At 36.1% G+C, this 20,482-nt stretch overlaps 1 protein-coding gene and 1 long non-coding RNA gene across 2 annotated transcripts in view; one reads left to right on the plus strand and one right to left on the minus strand.

Moving 5' to 3' along the window:
* Nucleotides 1-13,658, plus strand: part of LOC127838420 (uncharacterized) — a 27,112-nt gene extending 13,454 nt beyond the window's left edge. Inside the window, exons 5-8 of the mRNA XM_052366184.1 lie at nt 4,806-4,853; nt 6,145-6,225; nt 11,139-11,186; nt 11,679-13,658. Of these exons, the coding sequence (XP_052222144.1) occupies nt 4,806-4,853; nt 6,145-6,225; nt 11,139-11,186; nt 11,679-12,205 (704 nt within the window). The 3' untranslated portion in view covers nt 12,206-13,658. The remainder of the gene's footprint in view (nt 1-4,805; nt 4,854-6,144; nt 6,226-11,138; nt 11,187-11,678) is intronic.
* A 1,067-nt stretch (nt 13,659-14,725) lies between these two features.
* LOC127836818 (uncharacterized) lies at nt 14,726-19,153 on the minus strand. Its single transcript, XR_008028937.1, has 3 exons — nt 19,045-19,153; nt 16,240-16,381; nt 14,726-15,762 (listed from the first exon to the last, which is right to left on the minus strand). It is a non-coding gene; the product is annotated as an uncharacterized LOC127836818 (long non-coding RNA).
* Nucleotides 19,154-20,482: the final 1,329 nt, after the last annotated feature.

Below are 20,482 nucleotides of genomic sequence, written 5' to 3' on the forward strand. Positions count from 1 at the left end.
ATGCGAGCGCGCGCTCTGTTGGATAACCTGGTGCGCTCCGCTTTATTTGAAGTTGGCGAGTACATTTTAAAGAAACCGAATTATGTGTGAAAGAAATGTTTATTTAATGTTTAGACTATTTACTTCTTAGTATCAAAGGTGGCTTCGATTGGTTATATTTACTTGAACTCCTTTGTCAAATATATCAGTGCTTTAGTCGGTGTTTATTTTTTGTTTTGACGGTAAATAACAGAAGTAATTTTTCCAGTCGCTTTTGTGTCGTTTCGTCACTTTGTGCTACTTTCTCACAGATTCGCCTGAAAACTGCGTTTGCAGACGGAAAGGCGGGAAATGAACCAATTTCTCTGATAGGAAACGAAATCAGAAAGGCTATTATTGGAACCGACTTTGAAGTCAGCCGGTTTTAATTGCACGTTAATTGAATAATGTTGATAATGGACCAGTCTTTGATTATGATTGTGCAAACGAAATCGGTCTTTTTAAATAATTTTCAGGCGGTTGACTTGTACAATGCATTTACATTTATTTGTCTTGTATCGGTTTCATGTTCAGCTTGTCAAAAACATAGCCATACGTAATCAATATATTATTAATTGAGAAAAGCAATACGTTCAGAGTCTAGTTAACTGATCGTGTCATCGATACAAACCACTACAATTAGAAATTATATTAGCCTAGCGAAGGGAAAACGGCCTTAATGCATTAAGTGTCGTCCCGGATAAGCTTTTTGCAATCCGCACAGGCTAATCAGGGACGATACTTTCCGCACAAGTACAAAATCTTGTTTTCAGAGAGAGCGTCACGATTTATTTCTACTTTCTTTTGGAAAGGTATATATATATATATAACTTAAAAACTGCACAAATTTTTATTTTAATGTATGTACATTGTATAGAGCGCATATATAGTTTGCTTTGTAATACAAAAAAAATGAAAGAGAAATATGTCAATGTTAGTCTCGCTGAAGCTTCAGCTAAATGTTTTTTCTTTTATAAAATCAATGTTCAAGATACTTAAGATATGAGAGGCACTTTGGCAAAACAGGGCTTAATGCATGTGCATAGGCAACTCAGAGACGCCATTATCCGCTTTTATGGAATTTATCGTTTGAAAGATGTAACTTCTAAACGAGAATCCGGTGAATGCAAACAATGTCGTCTCTTATTAGCCTGTGCGCACTTCACAGGCTTATAGTTGGGGTCACTTAACGCACATGCATTAAGCCCTGTTTTCCCAGAGCGCGGCACATGTTCAATACCATCGTGATCGTGAATATATTGAGCGTATATTCGTCTCTTACTTACGTATTAACAAATCTTTATCAATGTTTTGAACTCAACACAAATGTTCGTGTTTCCACTAATTTCGCATGCATAACCAGGCTGAACAAACGAGTATCATTTCCGAAATAATACTTTAGCCGCCAGTTTTCCGCCATAAAAAATCCCAATCAAATATCCCTAGTCAAAAAGCGCACAAGTTTTCTTTTGCCATGTTTGGTAATATCGAAAACAAAACGATGGCAAACGATGACGCTAGGATCGAAAAAGTACGTTTTTGAATCACGCAAAGTTGACTTTAACAGTGATTTGTTGCATCCGCCATTTTCCTTCCCATACTTCCAACGTTTCCGGTTTCCGAGCAAATTTCCGGCGAGACAAACCTCATTTCCGGTCTATTGAAACGTTTGGATTGAAAGGAGTAAAGCATTTTACTTGTTACGGCACGATCTTTCCGTGCCGACTATTGATTTTGATGCGCCTAGCTTAAGTGCGCCATTTTCAAGCAATTTTCATACAATTTATTTTCCGGGTTAAAATGCGGAAAACAATGAGCGTTTTCCCACTATATTGCTTTCAATTTCTCATTTTCAGAACGGTTGTGGTGGCGAATAGATCTAGTTAATATTTTAGTATTTTGTATGTAAATGAAAACAAACGTTATCAAATAGTTTAACACTATTTAAGTGAAAACGCGCGTAAAGTGGGCGGACTTTATTGTACAACTTGCGTCATTGCTTCTTTTGTCGCTCAACAAATAATATCAAAGCAGAAATGCTGTTAAAGCTAACGAATGGGAGAATATTGATTCGACGGTAAATGACTTCTCCGGTAAATATTGGATGATGGCAACGACTTCCTGAGCAGTGATTGGTTAACTCAGCGAGCGCGACATACGGCATAAAACTCGCACGAGTTAAGGCTATCGTTGTCGACTGTATAAGTGCTTGCAGTAATATACGCAGTTTCAATAAATATCACAATATGTAATTGAACGACACAATAGTGTCTTAAAAAGGAAATACTTTTGAAATGGAAACAAATTAAAGAACATATTTTATGAGATTATGAGATTTTGTGTAAACATATACATAAATTAATTTTAAAAAAAATCGCAAAGCATGGACATCATAACATAAGTTGATATGTTAAAATATGAGCACATTATGAAATTCTACGATCGACGTTTCGACGACGCCATGCACGTGCGTCCGTTTACGACATCGGACTACTTCCGGCAGTGTTCATACGCGGCTGCCGGATTCTCCGCGGGCTTTATGTTTCAAGGTAAGAACCGTACGTCTGGAAAAAAAGATGCCGCTCAGTTAAAAGATAATTACTTAATATTGGAACAAATGTCGGCTTTATGTTTGAATTTTCAATTCAATAATTCAATGGTCGAAATTGCGCTCTAATGTTGTAAAGGTACTATTACAGCTTCTTCTTTTCCGTCGTCTTCTTCTTCCTCTTCTTCTTCCTCTTCCACTTCTACTACTACTACTACTACTACTACTACTACTACTACTACTACTACTACTACTACTACTACTACTACTACTACTACTACTACTACTACTACTACTACTACTACTACTACTACTACTACTACTACTACTACTACTACTACTACTACTACTACTACTACTACTACTACTACTACTACTACTACTACTACTACTACTACTACTACTACTACTACTACTACTACTACTACTACTACTACTACTACTACTACTACTACTACTACTACTACTACTACTACTACTACTACTACTACTACTACTACTACTACTACTACTACTACTACTACTACTACTACTACTACTACTACTACTACTTCTGCTTCTACTTCTACTACTACAAATGCTACTTCTACAACTACTTCTACTACTACTAATACTACACCTACAACAACTACTACTACTTATACTACTGCTGCTACTTCTTATTAATTTATAATGTGGTAATTGTATATATTTCACTGTAAATGTGACGACTGTTCCTCAGCTTGGTGAAGTGCGGAGTTGCATCCGACTGTTTCACGTTTGGTTATACTCCTGTGTAGGAATTTGACGTTTTAAAAAGCCAAGTGCTTTTGCACAGAGGGACTCTTTTGGTCTTTGACATACTAGTTATTTGGATTTAACATATATTTATGTCTAGGAAAACATTCTGGAACAACATTATTAACATATCTTCACAATGATGATTTTAATCTCTTAAAAAGTTAAACTGTAATTTTAAAGAGGTTTTTTATAAACAAAAAAATCTATTTTATCCCTAAGATATTGAACAAAATCTTCGTTTAAGTTCTTAAATCATATATTTTAGTCGACATATTGTGGCTTAAAAAGACCGTTTTTGAACAAGCAAATTTGTAGATTTCTGATTTTGGAAAAAAGAACATCAATGTGCATGGGTCATTCTCCGATATGTTTGTGTACGATTTGTTGATCGGTTAACCCTAACCCACCAAAACAACGCAAATTAATGTCTCACGCGTTCTCATGATTTCACCGTATGAGTCCATGTACACACTCATCCTGAAATAGTTTCCAAGATTTATTATCCGTCTTTTAGGGAAGTACTCAGTGAAAAGTAATCAAAATAGAAAAACTTGTAAATGCAACTTTGGAATCTAAAAGTAATTCAAAATAAGCATGGTTGCTTAAATCAAACGTACATAGTTTAACCCATTTATGCCTAGTGGTCATCTGGGTCTTCGCTGTTTGCCAAGGCCTTTTTTCTAGACGTTAGGCATAAATGGGTTAAATTGCTCAAGTCACTGTTTAATTGGCATAAAAGGTTTTTACATTTAAAAAGTTTATTTTATCAACATAATTTTTATTTGTCTTTTCATGCAACAACGATGGGAATTGAATTTAAACATTGATCTGAAGTTTTTACTCAAATAACGCTAATGTTAAGATTTATCTTACGAGGTTTGTGAAAAAGGGTTCAGATCCAATTTTGTTAATTAAAACATGGGTCCTTTGTTAAGAGCAATCTTACGACATTTTTAAGATTGACTTAATTGTGTAGCTTCAAAAATAAGACATTTTTTTAACAATAAGCTCGTAAAATTAAGATCGTGTAAAACATTCACAAGAAAGGAATATAACTGAGTCACGTTCAATGAAAACATGGCTTAATGCATGTGCGTAAAGTGTCGTCCCAGATTAGCCTGTGCAGTCCTCACAGGCTAATCAGGGACGACACTTTCCGCCTTAATTGGATTTTCGTGTAGTAGAGACTTCATTTGAACGAAAAATTCCATAAAAGCGGAAAGTGTCGTCCCTGATTAGCCTGTGCGGACTGCACAGGCTAATCTGGAATGACACTTTACGCACATGCATTAAGCCCCGTTTTCCCAAAACGTGACTCACATGATATCCATCTGTATGAGCCATTCTTTAGCTAAAATGAGATCCCATGATCCGGATATGAATAGTATAATGTGTGAAAAATATGGATAAACAATGCTGCACCAACTTTGCCCAATTATCATTATTAATGTGATTTCAGACGCCGGTTTTGGGAAATGCTGGCCCTCCCCCCACAGTCCAACATCAGGTGTGTATTCTGAACAGCGATATCATGTATATACTCTAAAGAGTAACGGCATGTGTGAGTATTCTAAAGAGTGACGTCATGTGTGTTCTCTAACCGTGACATCATGCGTGTACTCTAACCGTGACGTCATGTGTATACCTCTTTACCGTGACTTCTTGTGTGTACTCTAAACCATGACGCCATGTGTGTACGCTAAACCGTTAAGTCATTTGTGTGTTTATGCCACGTGCTTTTCATCAATATTGCATGAGCATATTTCAATTTAAAACTCTTGGTTTTGAACTCAATCGTGGTTGGTATATTTAAAAAAAAAATTGGAGTGTTCATAAAATTGGATGTCTTGTTCACAATTAAGCATTTAACATCTAGGCTTTCACCACTTTCATCACTTCTGAAATACTGTCATGATCTATGAAACACAATTTTATGCTGAATTTTATGAGAACGACTTGGTATTGTTCTTTGGGGAAACGTATAATAAAATGGGCATCAAACTCAATAATTAAATAAGCGAACATTCGAATCCATTCAATCACGTGCGAGTAGCCAAGTAAAGGTCGTGTCATTTAATATTTAAACAACAATTTTGACTCCAAGTTAACATTTTAATATTTAATGCTAGATCCAATCTCTTGTTTATTGCGACACGTTGACCCTGTCCCCTAAACTTTAAAGAAACATCAGGACTCAAACATGTAACCGAGAATCTAATTTCTACCTCTTTAGTGAACATTGTGCTTCGTTCGTGTCAATGACCACATAAATCTCGAGCTGCGATTGGTCGGTCTATAATTAGATTCATATCAATGCGCATAATAAATTGTCCTTCCCGTGCGTTCGAAAATGTTTGATTGTTGTGGTTTTGTTGTAAAAAAGTTATTTTTAAACTGTTAAAAGACAAAAGAAATCAGTACAACTTAAAAATAAAATTTAGATAAAGAGTGTTTTTTTCTTTAAACACATATTTTGTTTATATTTCTCAGCATAATATGATGATCTCAATTCAGTTTCTCAAAAAAAACGCAGGAATTTCAATAGCTTTTGAATAATTAAGTATGTAACTTAAACAACCGTGTAATATAAAGTACATTTTGTATTAGTTTTATGGTAATATTTGCATCAAATTATGCCAGGCAGAAAATATAAGAGTCAAAAGTGTCAAAATTGCAATATGCACGCATCAAAAATCATGTTTCTGCTTCAATTGAAATCCCTGAAACGAACCCCTAGTCTGCCTCAACCGTGCAATATTGTTTTCGCTGTGTTGAGTTTTTGACATCTCTTATTCCAGGATATGGTTCACCCCCACCCGTTCCTGGGTTGAGCAAGTCAGGGTTCGAATCCCCTCACTCAGCGTGGAGGAACACTCAGGGTACGAAATGGTTTTAATTTCGAGTAAGCACTGGATAATCAAATGGCTTGCACAAATCGCACCATATTTTAACTCACTTTTGATTAATAAGAAGATCCAACTTTAAGTGGGTGGGACGTAGTTTGTAAAAAGGGCGTGAGCGTAAAAATATTGGTGCGAAGAAAATATCAAATGGTATTCTATCAAACTTAAAAGAGCTTTGGAAAAATGTGGAAATCCATCATCCCATTTCTCTGATACGCATTAAATTGTCAAAATTGATATTATTCGAATTTAAATCAGTAAACGTCTATAGTATAGTAAGTTCGAATAGTGTGAACACTTGCCAAATAGAAATGACTTATACTCCAAGGCACAAATAATAAAAACGTGCATTGATGAGTGTGTTTTTTTAAATTTTAAATCGATATAAAAGTAAGAGATAGCATTCGGGTATCTGTAAAGTGTTATATGTATATCGCCCTCTAAAACGATTCTTTTTTTAAGGAAAAAACTAATGTAATTGAATTAGTGTTTGTGTATCAGACACTATTTTCGATAACATGTCTGCTAAATAATCGAGCAGTTAATGAAATGATTTTTCGTCCTCAATTCACTCACACTATTATTGAGTCGGAGACGATATTATTTCAATTTCATCTGCATCTTGAATGACCAACTTTGACCCACATTAAACCACGCGCGACCTCTCGCGCGCGACGCGATTTCGACGCGATTTCGACACGCGTAAATATTTCGAAATTGACAGCCGTAATTATTATGAACCTTCTCTTATGAAGATATTTCTATTCTGCAAAATAATCGCAGTTGTCATGAATTGAAACTAGATTTATTACCTTTCTCCAGATTCACGTGCCCTGCTTATGCTGGGTTTGCGGTTGTTGAACGGACCCTGTTTATTGAATGGCGGTTAACAATTTTTCCTTTTGTCACAGAGTCCCGGCTTTTGTGCAGAGATTTGAGTGGTTTGGAGCATTTCTCACGAAATCTCACGTACATCCCATTACGTTTATTATTGTATGGTTTTAACCCATTTATGCCTAGTGGACTCTCCCATCCTTCTAAATTGGATCAATTTATTTCCAAAATTAGGGATGTCTAGTATGTTTATTTCTATGTTTAGAATATTTCTGACAGAAATTACTTTTAAGCAAACAGCGCAGACCCTGATGAGACGCCGCATCATGCGGCGTCTCATCTGGGTCTACGCTGTTTGCCAAGGCCTGTTTTCTAGACGTTAGGCATAAATGGTTTAAATATATACAGTCACTTTTTCTTGTTTCTGTTTTGACGGTAAATGAAATATAGAAGCCAACTATATAGTGAGTTGCACTCATGTTCATTACATTAGACACACGATAAGAGATAGTTAATCGTTTTGAACCGGACGGTTTATATATGGCGGACGAGGTAATAGCGTTTGTTACGCCATGCATGAGTCGACATATTCAAAAATATTATGTTAATGTGCATACAGGTTCGAAATGCGACGTTGGACAAATAACTATAGTATTAGTTATATCTTAACGTGTCCGGTAGAGACATTTGATCCGCGCTCTGTGGAACGGTGCATTAATGAATGTGCATAAAGTGTCGTCCCAGATAAGCATGTGTAGTCCGCACAGGCTAATAGGGAACGACACTTTCCGCTTTAATTATATTTTTTCGTGTAAGGCAGGCTGCTTTTGACGAAAATCCTGTATAGACGGAAAGGGTCGTCAATGATTAGCATCTGCGAACTGCCCAGGCTAATCCGGTACGACACTGTACGCACATGCATTAAACCCCTTTTCATAGAGCGCGGTCTATTTATTGACAGCATTTTACAAGTATCTGTACACAAGACACTGCAGTTTAAGCGAACGTTAACGTTCTTATAAAAGGAGAACTTTACACACACCCTATACATATGAGACGCGATCTGCGTAAAATGTTGTCCCAGATTAGCCTGTGTAGTCCACAACGGCCAGTAAGGAACGACAATTTCCGCTTAAACTGGTTTTTCGTTGAAAATAGACTTCATGTAATTGAAAAATTTCATGAAAGTGGAACTGTCGTCCCTGCTTAGCCCTGTCGTCCCTGCTTAGCCCTGTCGTCCCTGCTAAGCCCGTGTGGACGGCAAAGGCGTATCTGGGACGACACTCAATGCACATACAGCATGGATTTTTATTAAAACGATTTAATTAATATGATGAAAATTTTGATAAAATATGAATACAGATATATATAACTACCATAGAGTGTGAACGCATTTTTAGAAAGGGAAGCATCTAAATAAGGTAGTAAAACTGATGCAGTTATTCTCAAATGTTTCCCTAATCGGAGTTACGAAAGTGGAAACACTTGACTACTGACTTAAGAGGATTTTGTAAATACATCCAGACAAAGCCTTTGTGTACATTTGAAATAGAAACCAAAATCATCATAACACATAAATGCTCTTCGTATCGTTATTTGTTCTTCTTCGTTTCTTCTTATTTGTTCTTCGTTTTCTTCTTTTTGTATTCATGTTCTGTTTCCCTTTTTATATTGTTCTCCTTCTTTTCTTCTTATTATCCTCATTATCCTTCTTTTCTTCTTATTATCCTCATTATCCTTCTTTACTTCTTATTATCCTCATTATCCTTCTTGTCTTCTTATTATCCTCATTATCCTTCTTTACTTCTTATTATCCTCATTATCCTTCCTTACTTCTTATTATCCTCATTATCCTTCTTTTCTTCTTATTATCCTCATTATCCTTCTTTACTTCTTATTATCCTCATTATCCTTCTTTACTTCTTATTATCCTCATTATCCTTCTTTACTTCTTATTATCCTCATTATCCTTCTTGTCTTCTTATTATCCTCATTATCAATCTTTTCTTTCATTTTCTTCATTTTTTTATTCTTGTTCTGTTCTGTTCCTTCTTCTGCTGCATAATCATCATCTTCTCCTTCTTCGTCCAATGCATGATGAATACCATACCAGCGTCAACAGCACTGTTACACAATGACATACTAACGAGCGTTTAACTGGGTAAAAAATAATGTCATGTCAGGCTGAAAGAAAGGAAAAAAATTAAGCCTCGTTCTGGTAAAATTTGGCTATTATTGGGAATCCCTTTACTTGGTCAGTGACGTCATCGGGGTTGCTGGCTGAACTCATCCTCTAAACCAATAACGAAACATACTAAATAAACATTTATCTTTGTATGATTATTCACCTGTAACTATTTGGAATGCTAATCTGAAAGGTAATTAGATGCAAACGTAGTATACGGAAGAATTGAAGATTATGTGACATAACGGAACATTTGAAGAGCGATTCAGATTCCACAGTTCGCACAGGCCAACCAGAGACGGCACTCTTTCAGCATTTCTGCGAATTTTCGTTTAAAGGAAATCACTCAATGAATGCTATGTTGAATAAATGTTGTTTACCGAACGTCTTTTAAAAGACGAATCTGCGTCGATGCTGGAATAGACATTATAATTTGATAATGCGCGATGATTGTCCTATATCCCAAGAGTTTTCAAATTATGATTGCCCGGCGCTAATTCAGCGATCATTACACGAGAAGGCGGCCATTTTAGACTCCATTCCCCACGACAATATCTGCCCATGTCACGCGAGACTTAAAACGCGATTATATGAAATAAGTGGTCGTTTCTTTTCGAATTGTCTCCTGTCTTTGAATTCGCTTTGCTTGATTAAACAATCTTTCATTGGGGGCTCTCTAGGTAGTTTTCCGGTTAATGTATTTAATCGAGTAGGAAGCTCTCGACAGATAATGGAAATTGGCAGGAAAAGATAGCTGTAACCTTAGTCTAAGCTTCCTTGTTCCCGTCGCGGAAATACGAGATACCACCGAATCGTATATATATCTGGTAGTTATGGAGAATGAATAGCGACAAATATGCTTGTTCTATTGTTCTAGAGATCATTATTTTTCTTCTTCTTCTTGTTCTTCTTCTACTTACTTCTTCTTCTTCTCCTTTATCTTCTTATTCTCGTTCTTCTTCAAATGAGTAGTTTAAGTAGTAGAAGTATTATTATTAGTAGTAGTAGTAGTAGTAGTAGTAGTAGTAGTAGTAGTAGTAGAAGTAGTAGTAGTAGTAGTAGTAGTAGTAGTAGTAGTAGTAGTAGTAGTAGTAGTAGTAGTAGTAGTAGTAGTAGTATTAGTAGTAGTAGCAGTAGTGGTAGTCGTAGTAGTAGTAGTAGTAGTAATAGTAGTAGTACTAGTATTATTATTATTATTAGTATTATTAGTATTATTATTATTATTATTATTAGTAGTAGTAGTAGTAGTAGTAGTAGTAGTAGTAGTAGTAGTAGTATACTTATAATTATTATTATTATTTCTAATTGTAGATATCCTTCTTCTAATTATACATCTTCGTTTTTTCCGTCTAATAACTCGGCTGATTCTGTCTCTTATTGTCTGCATATATTTTCTTTTAACGCCCCTCCTACTATTTTTTCTTCTTGTTCTTCTAATTCGTCCGCTGCTTCTACTGCTAAATTCAATGCTACTTTTGTTAAACCCAATCTAGCACCCGTTCATAGTCCACATCTTTACCATTTAAACAACTACCACGGCATAACAAACAACAACCATCGCCCATCACCGCGACTTCTCATGATTAGAACCCGGGAAAACTGGGCTTCATTTTTGTTGTATGCATGTGCTTCAAGATCCTCTCAGGCTAACTAGGGACAACCCTTTCCGCCTTGAATAGTTTGTTCGTTTAAAGGAAGTCTCTACTAAGTGAAAACCAAGTTTAGGTGGAAAGTGTAGTTTCTCATTACCTTGTGCGGACTACACATGCTAAACACAGGCTGATCTGGGACGACACTCTACGCACATGCATTTAGTCCATTTTTGTTTTCAAAAACAAGGCTAATAATGTAACGTTGTTTTTCTTTTCAGACGCATATCAAATACTGGGACCTATTTCTGCAAGGTTTTCGAACAGTGGTCAGTTTTGATTTATATACTATAATATAGGCTAGATTGAACTTTACCGGTACGCAGTGTTTACCACTATCGACAAAGCGGGGGTTTGGGGTGGTAGCCCCCGATACTAAGGAAATATATAGGATAAAAAGGATTAAAAGGTGTTGCGTTACTTGTTATGTGTTAGGTGTTAAGGGTTAGGGTTAGGGTTAGGGTACGCTGTTTGATGTTAAGTGTTGCGTACCGGTAAAGTTCAATCGTCCCATAAAACATAACATAATTATTACAGAAGTACTTGAAAAACTTGATAATGTGGACATAAACGAACTCTAGCAAGATTCCGTTGTGTTTGTATATCATTTACTAGCATATGTGCTTATGAAGAATAGTTATTTACGACTTACCATAACATAAGGTGAAATGTACTTATATTGCGTAGTTAAGGTATTTCAATTCGACAATTTGAATTGTATGTAGCCATTCAATAAGTCTGAAAATGTAATACCCTTTTAGGAAGCGGACAAATACAACTCTGGCAGTTTTTGCTGGAACTACTTTCTGACAGTCGGAACTCCCAGATTATTACGTGGGAGGGAACCAACGGAGAATTCAAGTTATCCGACCCCGACGAAGTGGCCAGAAAATGGGGCGAAAGAAAAAGCAAACCAAACATGAACTATGATAAATTGAGTCGCGCGTTGAGATACTATTACGATAAGAACATAATGACCAAAGTGCACGGGAAGCGTTACGCGTATAAATTTGACTTCCACGGACTAGCTCAGGCAGTGCAACCGTCGACGGAACACACAGCGTATAAATACCCACAAGACATGCTCATGTCGGCTGCCTACCCTCCGCCAAAATTGAATCTCATGCCTCCCGCACATGCACAGATGACGTCATCGACATCCCCGTCTATTTTTGGAGTGGGGAATCCCTATTCTTGGCCAGTGACGTCGGCGGGATATTATCCTCCGAATATTCCGAGTCATGTCCCGCACGGACATCTTTCATCGCATATGCCCTCGTACTATTGATTTCTTAAACCTAGAACAATTTTTGTATTACAAAAAATGCCAGAATATGTTATGTAAGATACTACACATGTATATTTTACCCAACTGTGAATAACCTATCTCATTTGCCACAAGTTTTAATGCGCAGAATACGCTAAGATAAAACGGTGTATGAGAGAAAATCAGAGACGATTATGATTGTATTGTTTAGCAAAAACTGGCCATGAATAATTACGACTGACCGTCTATCATTATGACTGACAACGCATTATAATGACTCACCAAACATAAAATGACCTACAACGCATGAGAACGACTTACAACGCATTATAACGACTGACAACGCATCAGAACGACGAAAAGTTATTATGTCTTATAAACAACGAAAAGCGAAAAATTATTTAATTATAGAATGATCTGAAATTTTGTTTTGAAATTGTTATGAGAACCATGGACGAATCCACAATTTGAAGGTATTTTTTCTTCACTATTAAGTCGTACGTTTCGAAGAGTGGTTAAGCAAATTAGTAATATTTGTTGATGCATTTTCAAACAATGTTATATTTATATGATATTGACATTACATGCAGAATCTATCGCAGAATCTATCGCGGGTTTATCAAGTAATAAATTCTATTAAACAGATCTGAACTTTTAAAAAGACGCATAACATATAGTTAAGAACTAAATTACTCGCGTCATGAGAAAATGGGTCTTAAGCAATTTGCAGCTGCGTTGATTTAGCCCAGCTTGAGCAACTAGGCTGGTTAGGAGCAACCCTGTCCGCTTATGAGACCACGAAACAGCGTTTTGCAGGCATGGCTTGAGCTACGCTGGCTGCATATGGCATAGGGGCCATTTTCGCATGACGTGTGTCAAATATTATTTTATATAGCATATATAATGATTGAAGATATGTTGATATTTTGCCATGGGCATTAGTCCTCCGGTCGATTAGTCCAGAAGCGATTGAACGTCTGTTTATATGTTTTCTCTTCTCAATTTCGGTCAGTTTCACCCTGACAATTATATTTTTTCTGAAAATGATCATTGCCGTGCTCTGTGAAACAGGGATTAAATGCATGTGCGTAAAGTGTCGTCCGAGATTCAGGGACGACACTTCCGCCTAAATTTGAATTTTGCTAAGAAGAGACTTTCTTGAAACGAAATAATATCATAAAAGCGGAAAGTGTCGTCCCTGATTAGCCTGTGCGGACTGCACAGGCTAATCTGGGACGACACTTTACACACATGCATTAAACCAATTGTTCACAGAGCACGAAACATATATTTATTTGTTAATTATTTTGACTTTATTACTACACATTAAACCGTTTTGTTCGTATATTTGTATTACATGTTCATACTTATTTATAATGTGTAGTAAACGAATGTGCTATTATTGTTATTCTATTGAAAATAAAATGTATCTTCGAAATTGAAAACAATTATTTATTAAAATATTGACACTTTCTGGTTCGTATCCTGTCGTTAATTGATTTTCCATTTCCCATTGAATTTGTGCTTTGGCAGAAAGCTTTGATGAGCGAAAAATATAATTCTACAAGAATACCACCTCGGATTAAAACCAAGAATAATAAAAAATTTATTACTGAGCAATATAAAGACACACTTTCAGAGCAACTATTTCTTTTTAAATAGTTTATTCAAAGTGTAAGTACTGTAACATCATTATTATTCTCGGGGACATTAACTTTCGTCGTTTGTTTCGTTTGTGGCTTGACCGATCGAATACTGTTAAACCATTTATTATTCGTCAGGTATAAATTTTCGTATATTTCATCAGTGGACCGAGAGACGAATGTAAGATCCTAACGAATAATGATGTCCAATGTTCAAACACAATTAAGACTGAATTACCGTAGGCATGAGACATTAAAATTCAATGTTATCCACGCATACAGTTTATTTTTATTCAACTTAAACACGTCGGAAAATGACCACTCAAGTTCCTCATAGTTTGTTTTGAAATTCAGAATTCCACGAATTTAAGTGCATAGGAAAAAATCAAGTTTTTGGGGGAGAAACACGAAGTTTCATGTCGACGAATATAAATAATTTTACAGTAATCCAGTCTGCTCAATCTTTGATAGGGCTATCATGTAACACTTCTGCCAGCGAACACAAAAGGGAGAACATATCCAGAAATGACCTGATGGATTATCTTAAATAATTTAATTATGAAGTAAATATATTTCTATGTTAAAATTGAAATACTCTTTTTTTTTAATACGCTTTTTCCACCAGTGTATGGATTCGAGAGTAGAATGAGCAGATGTTAAAAATCAACGTTAAAGTAGCAATTACGTATCATTGATTAATTGTACGACTATAAGAAATGTTTTCATCAGTTTTTGTTTGTCATGGACAAAATTAATATTATGCGACACATTTAACTTGAGCGGCTGTTATGATACGCGCATTATTTAGCCCGAATGAAAATCAATAATAATCCCAATAATAATATGAAACAGTTTATTCATTATATCAATTCACTAAAGTATTTTGTTATTGCAGTTGCGTATTTTTTCGTGAAATGAAAGGGAAACTACTCTTCAAACGTAAAATTTAATATGATTTAAAAGTTGTTTCCCTTTAAACACATTCTCTGTCGTTACATTGAAACAAACCATCAATGGGATCTGTGTAATAAACAACACTTAAAAGGTAAAACAATACTTTAATAGGTATATAGACACTTCAATTGGTCGGATTGTTCTGTGAACAGTTGAATTGTGTCATGATCCTGCACAACAGTCATTTTCCACCAGTTCCGGTATCGGTGTAATGGAATCTTTGCATTCATATTATTTATTTTAAATATTTAACATATAATGTTGCCTTTACCAACTATTTTAGGTTTGATGCGTAGGAACAAATTAAACTAAGATTGCGTTATCCCGAAATTGCGTTATCCCGAGATTGCGTTATCCCGAGATTGCGTTATCCCAAGGTTGTGTATCCTGAGATTGGTAACGTACGCGCATCATAACTTTGTTTTTTTTTCTTTACAGATAAACAACGATTAAAACGAAACTTATTGCGATTGTAACGTGGCCTTTAATTATATTTGACAATTACACAAGTAACTTTTTTCAGTGTGTAATCTTTAAGTGTTTTCGGGTTGTTTTGTGTTTTTTTCTGATTGTGTAATGATTCTCCAATCTATAACGAACATTGGTCAGTATGTGACAAAATAAGCGATACACACTTGTATATACATGTACATCTTTAGCATCGCTCTGGGAAAACGGGGCTTAATGCATGTGCGAAAGGTGTCTTCCCAGATCAGCCTGTGCAGTCCGCACAGGCTAATCAGGGGCGACACTTTCCGCCTACCGTAAACTGGATTTTTGATAAGAAGAAACTTTCTTGAAGTAAATAATATATTAAAAGCGGAAAGTGTCGTCCCTGTGCGGACTACGCACAAGCATTAAGCCCCGTTCTTCCAAAGCGAGGCTTATGTTTGTTTGTACAGTCCTTTTGAACGGATCTCGGGATTGTCAAAAGTTTCGGTACAGTCGAAGGTTATCAGATGCACCATTGGTATCCTTATCCTGAAAACAGATCATGATATATCAAGCCTTAAATACTAAAATCGGACATTATAGTCGCAATCGCTTTAAGGGGCATTTCCACCCAAATATTATCATGTATTAAACAGCACTTATTCTCTCTTGTTCATGCAAATATGTATAAAGTAAATATATTACATCGATAAAATCGATAAGAATACAATTATACCATGCCAAAAATATTTTCGATGCACGTCTAATGCGGGATTCGAACCCCATCCTAAAAACTACTGACTGCAGTAAAATTTGGCTTCACCTATGACAAGTTATAATGCGCATGAGTAAAGTGAAACTTGACGTTCATCGCATTCATAACAATGTATATACTTCTTCTAATTTGCCCGCGCCCACTAAATATGTCCTTATGACTAGTTTATTTATATTCACGAGACCCATGTGACACACAACCATTCCAGACATAGTAAAAGTATAATGATAAATAATTAATATTGTACTAACAGTCGATATTCAACTTTACTGGATATGGTTTCTGCCGGGCGTCCTTGAGGTCCCGGTTTCGAGCCCCCACATAGGGACCACCCTTGAAGTCTTTGCAAATAAATAAAGTACTAATTCCTTCCAGCAAATGACTCGAGTGTTTCTATAAAATAAAAATTATAAAATAATAAATAGGTTTTAACTAATATACAAAGACGCCTAAGGCTTTCGATGCATCAAAATAATTTACCTTCGGTATGGGGAAACGGTGCGTAAGCAATGTGCATAAAGGGTCGTCTCGAATTAGCCTGTGCAGTCCGCATGAATTGAATCAATTATGATTTATTAGCAGTGCGGACGGCACAGACTAATCTGGGACGACACTCACAGCACCTGCATTAAGCCCCATTTTTCCAAAACAAGGCTAAATTCAACATTACATGTTCAGTTGAAATTTATATGAAATGCATATAATAACTTCGTTGCATGTTTGATCTTATTTGTTCATTTTACACGTTCTAAATATGCGGGTTTGAGCACATGCTAGAAAAAAGCGCGTTTCATTCTGTGCATGATAAGTTAAATCACTCAGTAATAAATAACCTGCAGATTTTCAATCCACACTGAGTGCTGGCATTTTAAAACAGTTATTCCAGAGTATGCTAATCATGTCTGTAAAAAGAAAAACATTTCGTGACACTTATTGAATTTGAACGACGCGCGAAGTAAAAAGAATTCCGCCCGTTCTCTGCTCGAAATCGATCAATTTTCAGGTTTGATATGAAGCTATCTGTCAAAAGAAGTCAAATGGAATATTCATGTTCTCGCGCCGAAGTTATGGAAAAAGTTCTCTATAGAACCGGAAACGGTATACAAGGATACCGCTCGACAAATGTGTACTGTCTCTTCCTACGACTATTTATGTTGGGGAGCTTTCGATTTTCACGTTTCTCCGCACGCAAGCCTGTTTGATGAGTTTTGATTTGCTTAATGAACTTTTCTGTCAAGTTTGTTTTCACTTCCGGCGAGTGATCTGTCGTCATGACGACGCGAGCGAGTTTTAGACTGTAATGAAAGTACGCCATTAGTGCGGAGATCGAAAACAAAAAGAGAAAGCTGGAAATGTCAGAGTTAGTTACATATCGAATCGTAATTTCCAATACTTTCCGGTCTGATATATAAAACAAATGCTGTATATTTCCTTAAAACAGATTTTTGTTAGAAACACACTTCATTCGCGCATGAGTTTGAAATAAAAAAAGTTTTTTTTCAGTTATGGATCTTTTTCGAATACAGTTTTATTATTATTTAAGTGTTTTCTTGAATACAGATACTTTCCTAATTATGATGATGATGATGATGATGATGATGATGATGATGATGATGATGATGATGATGATGATGATGATGATGATGATGATGAAGACGACGACGACGACGACGATGATGATGATGATGATGATGATGATGATGATGATGATGATGATGATGATGATGATGATGATGATGATGATGATGCTGATGATGATGCTGATGATGACGTTGATGTTGCTGCTGCTGCTGATGTTGATGTTGCTGCTGCTGCTTCTGCTGCTGCTGATGATGATGATGCTGCTGATGATGATGATGATGATGCTGCTGCTGCTTCTGCTGCTGCTGCTGATGATGATAATGATGTTGATGATGATGCTGATTCTGATGATGATGCAATTGCTTATGATGATGCTGATGCTGCTGATGCTGATGTTGATGTTGCTGCTGCTGATGTTGATGTTGCTGCTGCAGCTGCTGCTGCTGCTGCTGCTGATGCTGATGATGATGATGACGACGACGACGATGATGATGATGATGATGATGATGATGATGATGATGATGATGATGATGATGATGATGATGATGCTTTGTAACTCTTTTTTTTCTTATATTATTTGGAAACAAAATAAACTTTCAATCATATATACGCTACAAAAAGAACATTCCGGGCCATGTTTTCCAGAGTGTATACGGTATATTCACGATGACCATATAAATGGAAACATTGTCGGAAACGGGAAAGGAAGTTCTTGGAAATTCTGATTTTCCTCAACACTTCCGCTGAGTGATTTTCGGTCGATACATTTCTGTCGGGTACGAGGCTATAAAAATGAGGAACCAATACACTGTAGACTACATTTTTAACAAAACAAAAGATCTGTCCAAGCTAGATAAGTTAAAATACCGACCGATTAGAATGAATGCAGAAATCAATTTATTACTATTTTTTATTGTATACAAAATATTTATTTTTGCAACCTACAAAAAATACTCATATACTGAAATTCCGATAATACGCAGCTTATATCAATGTTAATATAGCTGTTTTACGTTTGATTAAATTACTTTTGAACACGGTTAATGTAGGAAGCGGAAAAAACGTTGAGGCGGTTGAATCAGAGTGCAGAATTAACGGGTTTTTTAGGGGTTTACACACAGGCTGGACAGAATGTAAACACGCCGTTAAGATCTTTATGTTTGCAAATATATCAAGTTATTGAAATACATTTGTAAAAATATTAAGTGCATAAAATTCATTTTTTTTGCAGTTTGTACAGTCTTAAGGTATAAGAATAAATCCTTGAATACGTCTCAAATCGGTAAAAAATTCACGTTGAGTGAAGCATAACCGTGCAGTACACATCGAATCTTTGAACAAGAACACAGGCTTACTTAATAAAGTAATTCTGATGTATTTCACATTGCCCTAAGGAGCATCAAAATCTTCTTTTATGCACAAGTTGAAATTCTTAAGATTTTTTAAAAGTTATTTGGTAAAAAAACACCACTTACCGATGTGTTTACATCCATAAACGTTTAATTGTGAACCCCACAAACTCACGTGATCCTGCACCATGTAAATGTAGGTAGCGGAAAAAACGTTGGGACGGACAGACGTCAGAAGATTTACAATCTACTTTCGCCCATATTGCCAGAGATGTATAACACGCGCTGCGTCGGATTTAATATGTAAGTTCGTACAGGTTGGTGGTTCCCGATAATTCAATCGCAAAATGTGTTAAATACACATCTACCGTATGTTCATTATTTTAACAAAAATTATAAACGAAATTGTTTTTGTTTTTTAATTCATGAGCCAACTTGGACTGTATTTTTTCTTCTGTAAAATCATTATTATAATAATTATTGGTGCATTTTTGCTGATTTCGTAGGTTGTCCAAATCACGAATTTAACACAAAAATCTGAAAACTACCGACGAAAATTCCTATTTTTTTCTTCCAAAATTAAAACAAAATCAGAAATCCTCGAATTTACGTGTCAACGAAAAATTCATTTTATGACACACTACCAAATTAAATGCGTATGGATAAAAATGGTTTTAAAATAACTTCGGCACGTAATGAAGTTATAGAAAACGAAACAAATGACGTTGGATTTATCTGACGTGAGCCTTTCTCTAACAAAAATAGAACTTCGAATACATACATGTGTGGGTAACAACGATTTGGGGTTCAGTCTAAAGTATCTTATGTGGTTCAAATTGACAGCTTTCTTATGAGTGTCGCTTTTGGAAAATTAGGCTTAATGCATGTGCGTTAATTGTCGTCCAAAATTCGCATGTAAAGTCCGCAGAGGCTAGTAGGGGCTGACACTTTCCGATTTCATTGAGTCATGTCTTGTAAACATCAAGTGTAAGCGGAGAATGTCGTCCCTGATTAGCCTGTGTTGACGGCAAGAGCTAATCTGGGATGACACTTTCCGATTTCATTGAGTCATGTCTTGTAAACATCAAGTGTAAGCGGAGAATGTCGTCCCTGATTAGCCTGTGTTGACGGCAAAAGCTAATCTGGGATGACACTTTACGAATATGCATTATGACCTTTTTCCAGGACGAGGATTTTATCGTCTTCTGAGCAATACTCAGATTTGTTCTATAGACAACGTTTAATTAAACCGCAGTTTATTCCTCCGATGTTCGCGCGTATATTCCGCACGACTGTTGGCCAAACGACACGTGTAAGTACTGCTATAATTTTATGTTACATTAGTTTCATTACACTGACTTGTCAACTTTTCTACTTTATTGCCTTGTCGCTCGCGACAAAAAAATTTGCGTCACCTTGGTTCGATAACAGTTGGGGCTAATCGTGATTTCTTAATGGCAGGGCGGCTTCTTTTATTACGTGCTGTGCACGTGCTCACGTGTTATAAGACACGTGGGAAGTTTATCCTCTAGACCGATGAAAAGAGGTAAGCAATGTTTTGACA

This window comes from Dreissena polymorpha, chromosome 7 (genome assembly GCF_020536995.1).
Source record: "Dreissena polymorpha isolate Duluth1 chromosome 7, UMN_Dpol_1.0, whole genome shotgun sequence".
NCBI lineage: Eukaryota > Metazoa > Mollusca > Bivalvia > Myida > Dreissenidae > Dreissena > Dreissena polymorpha.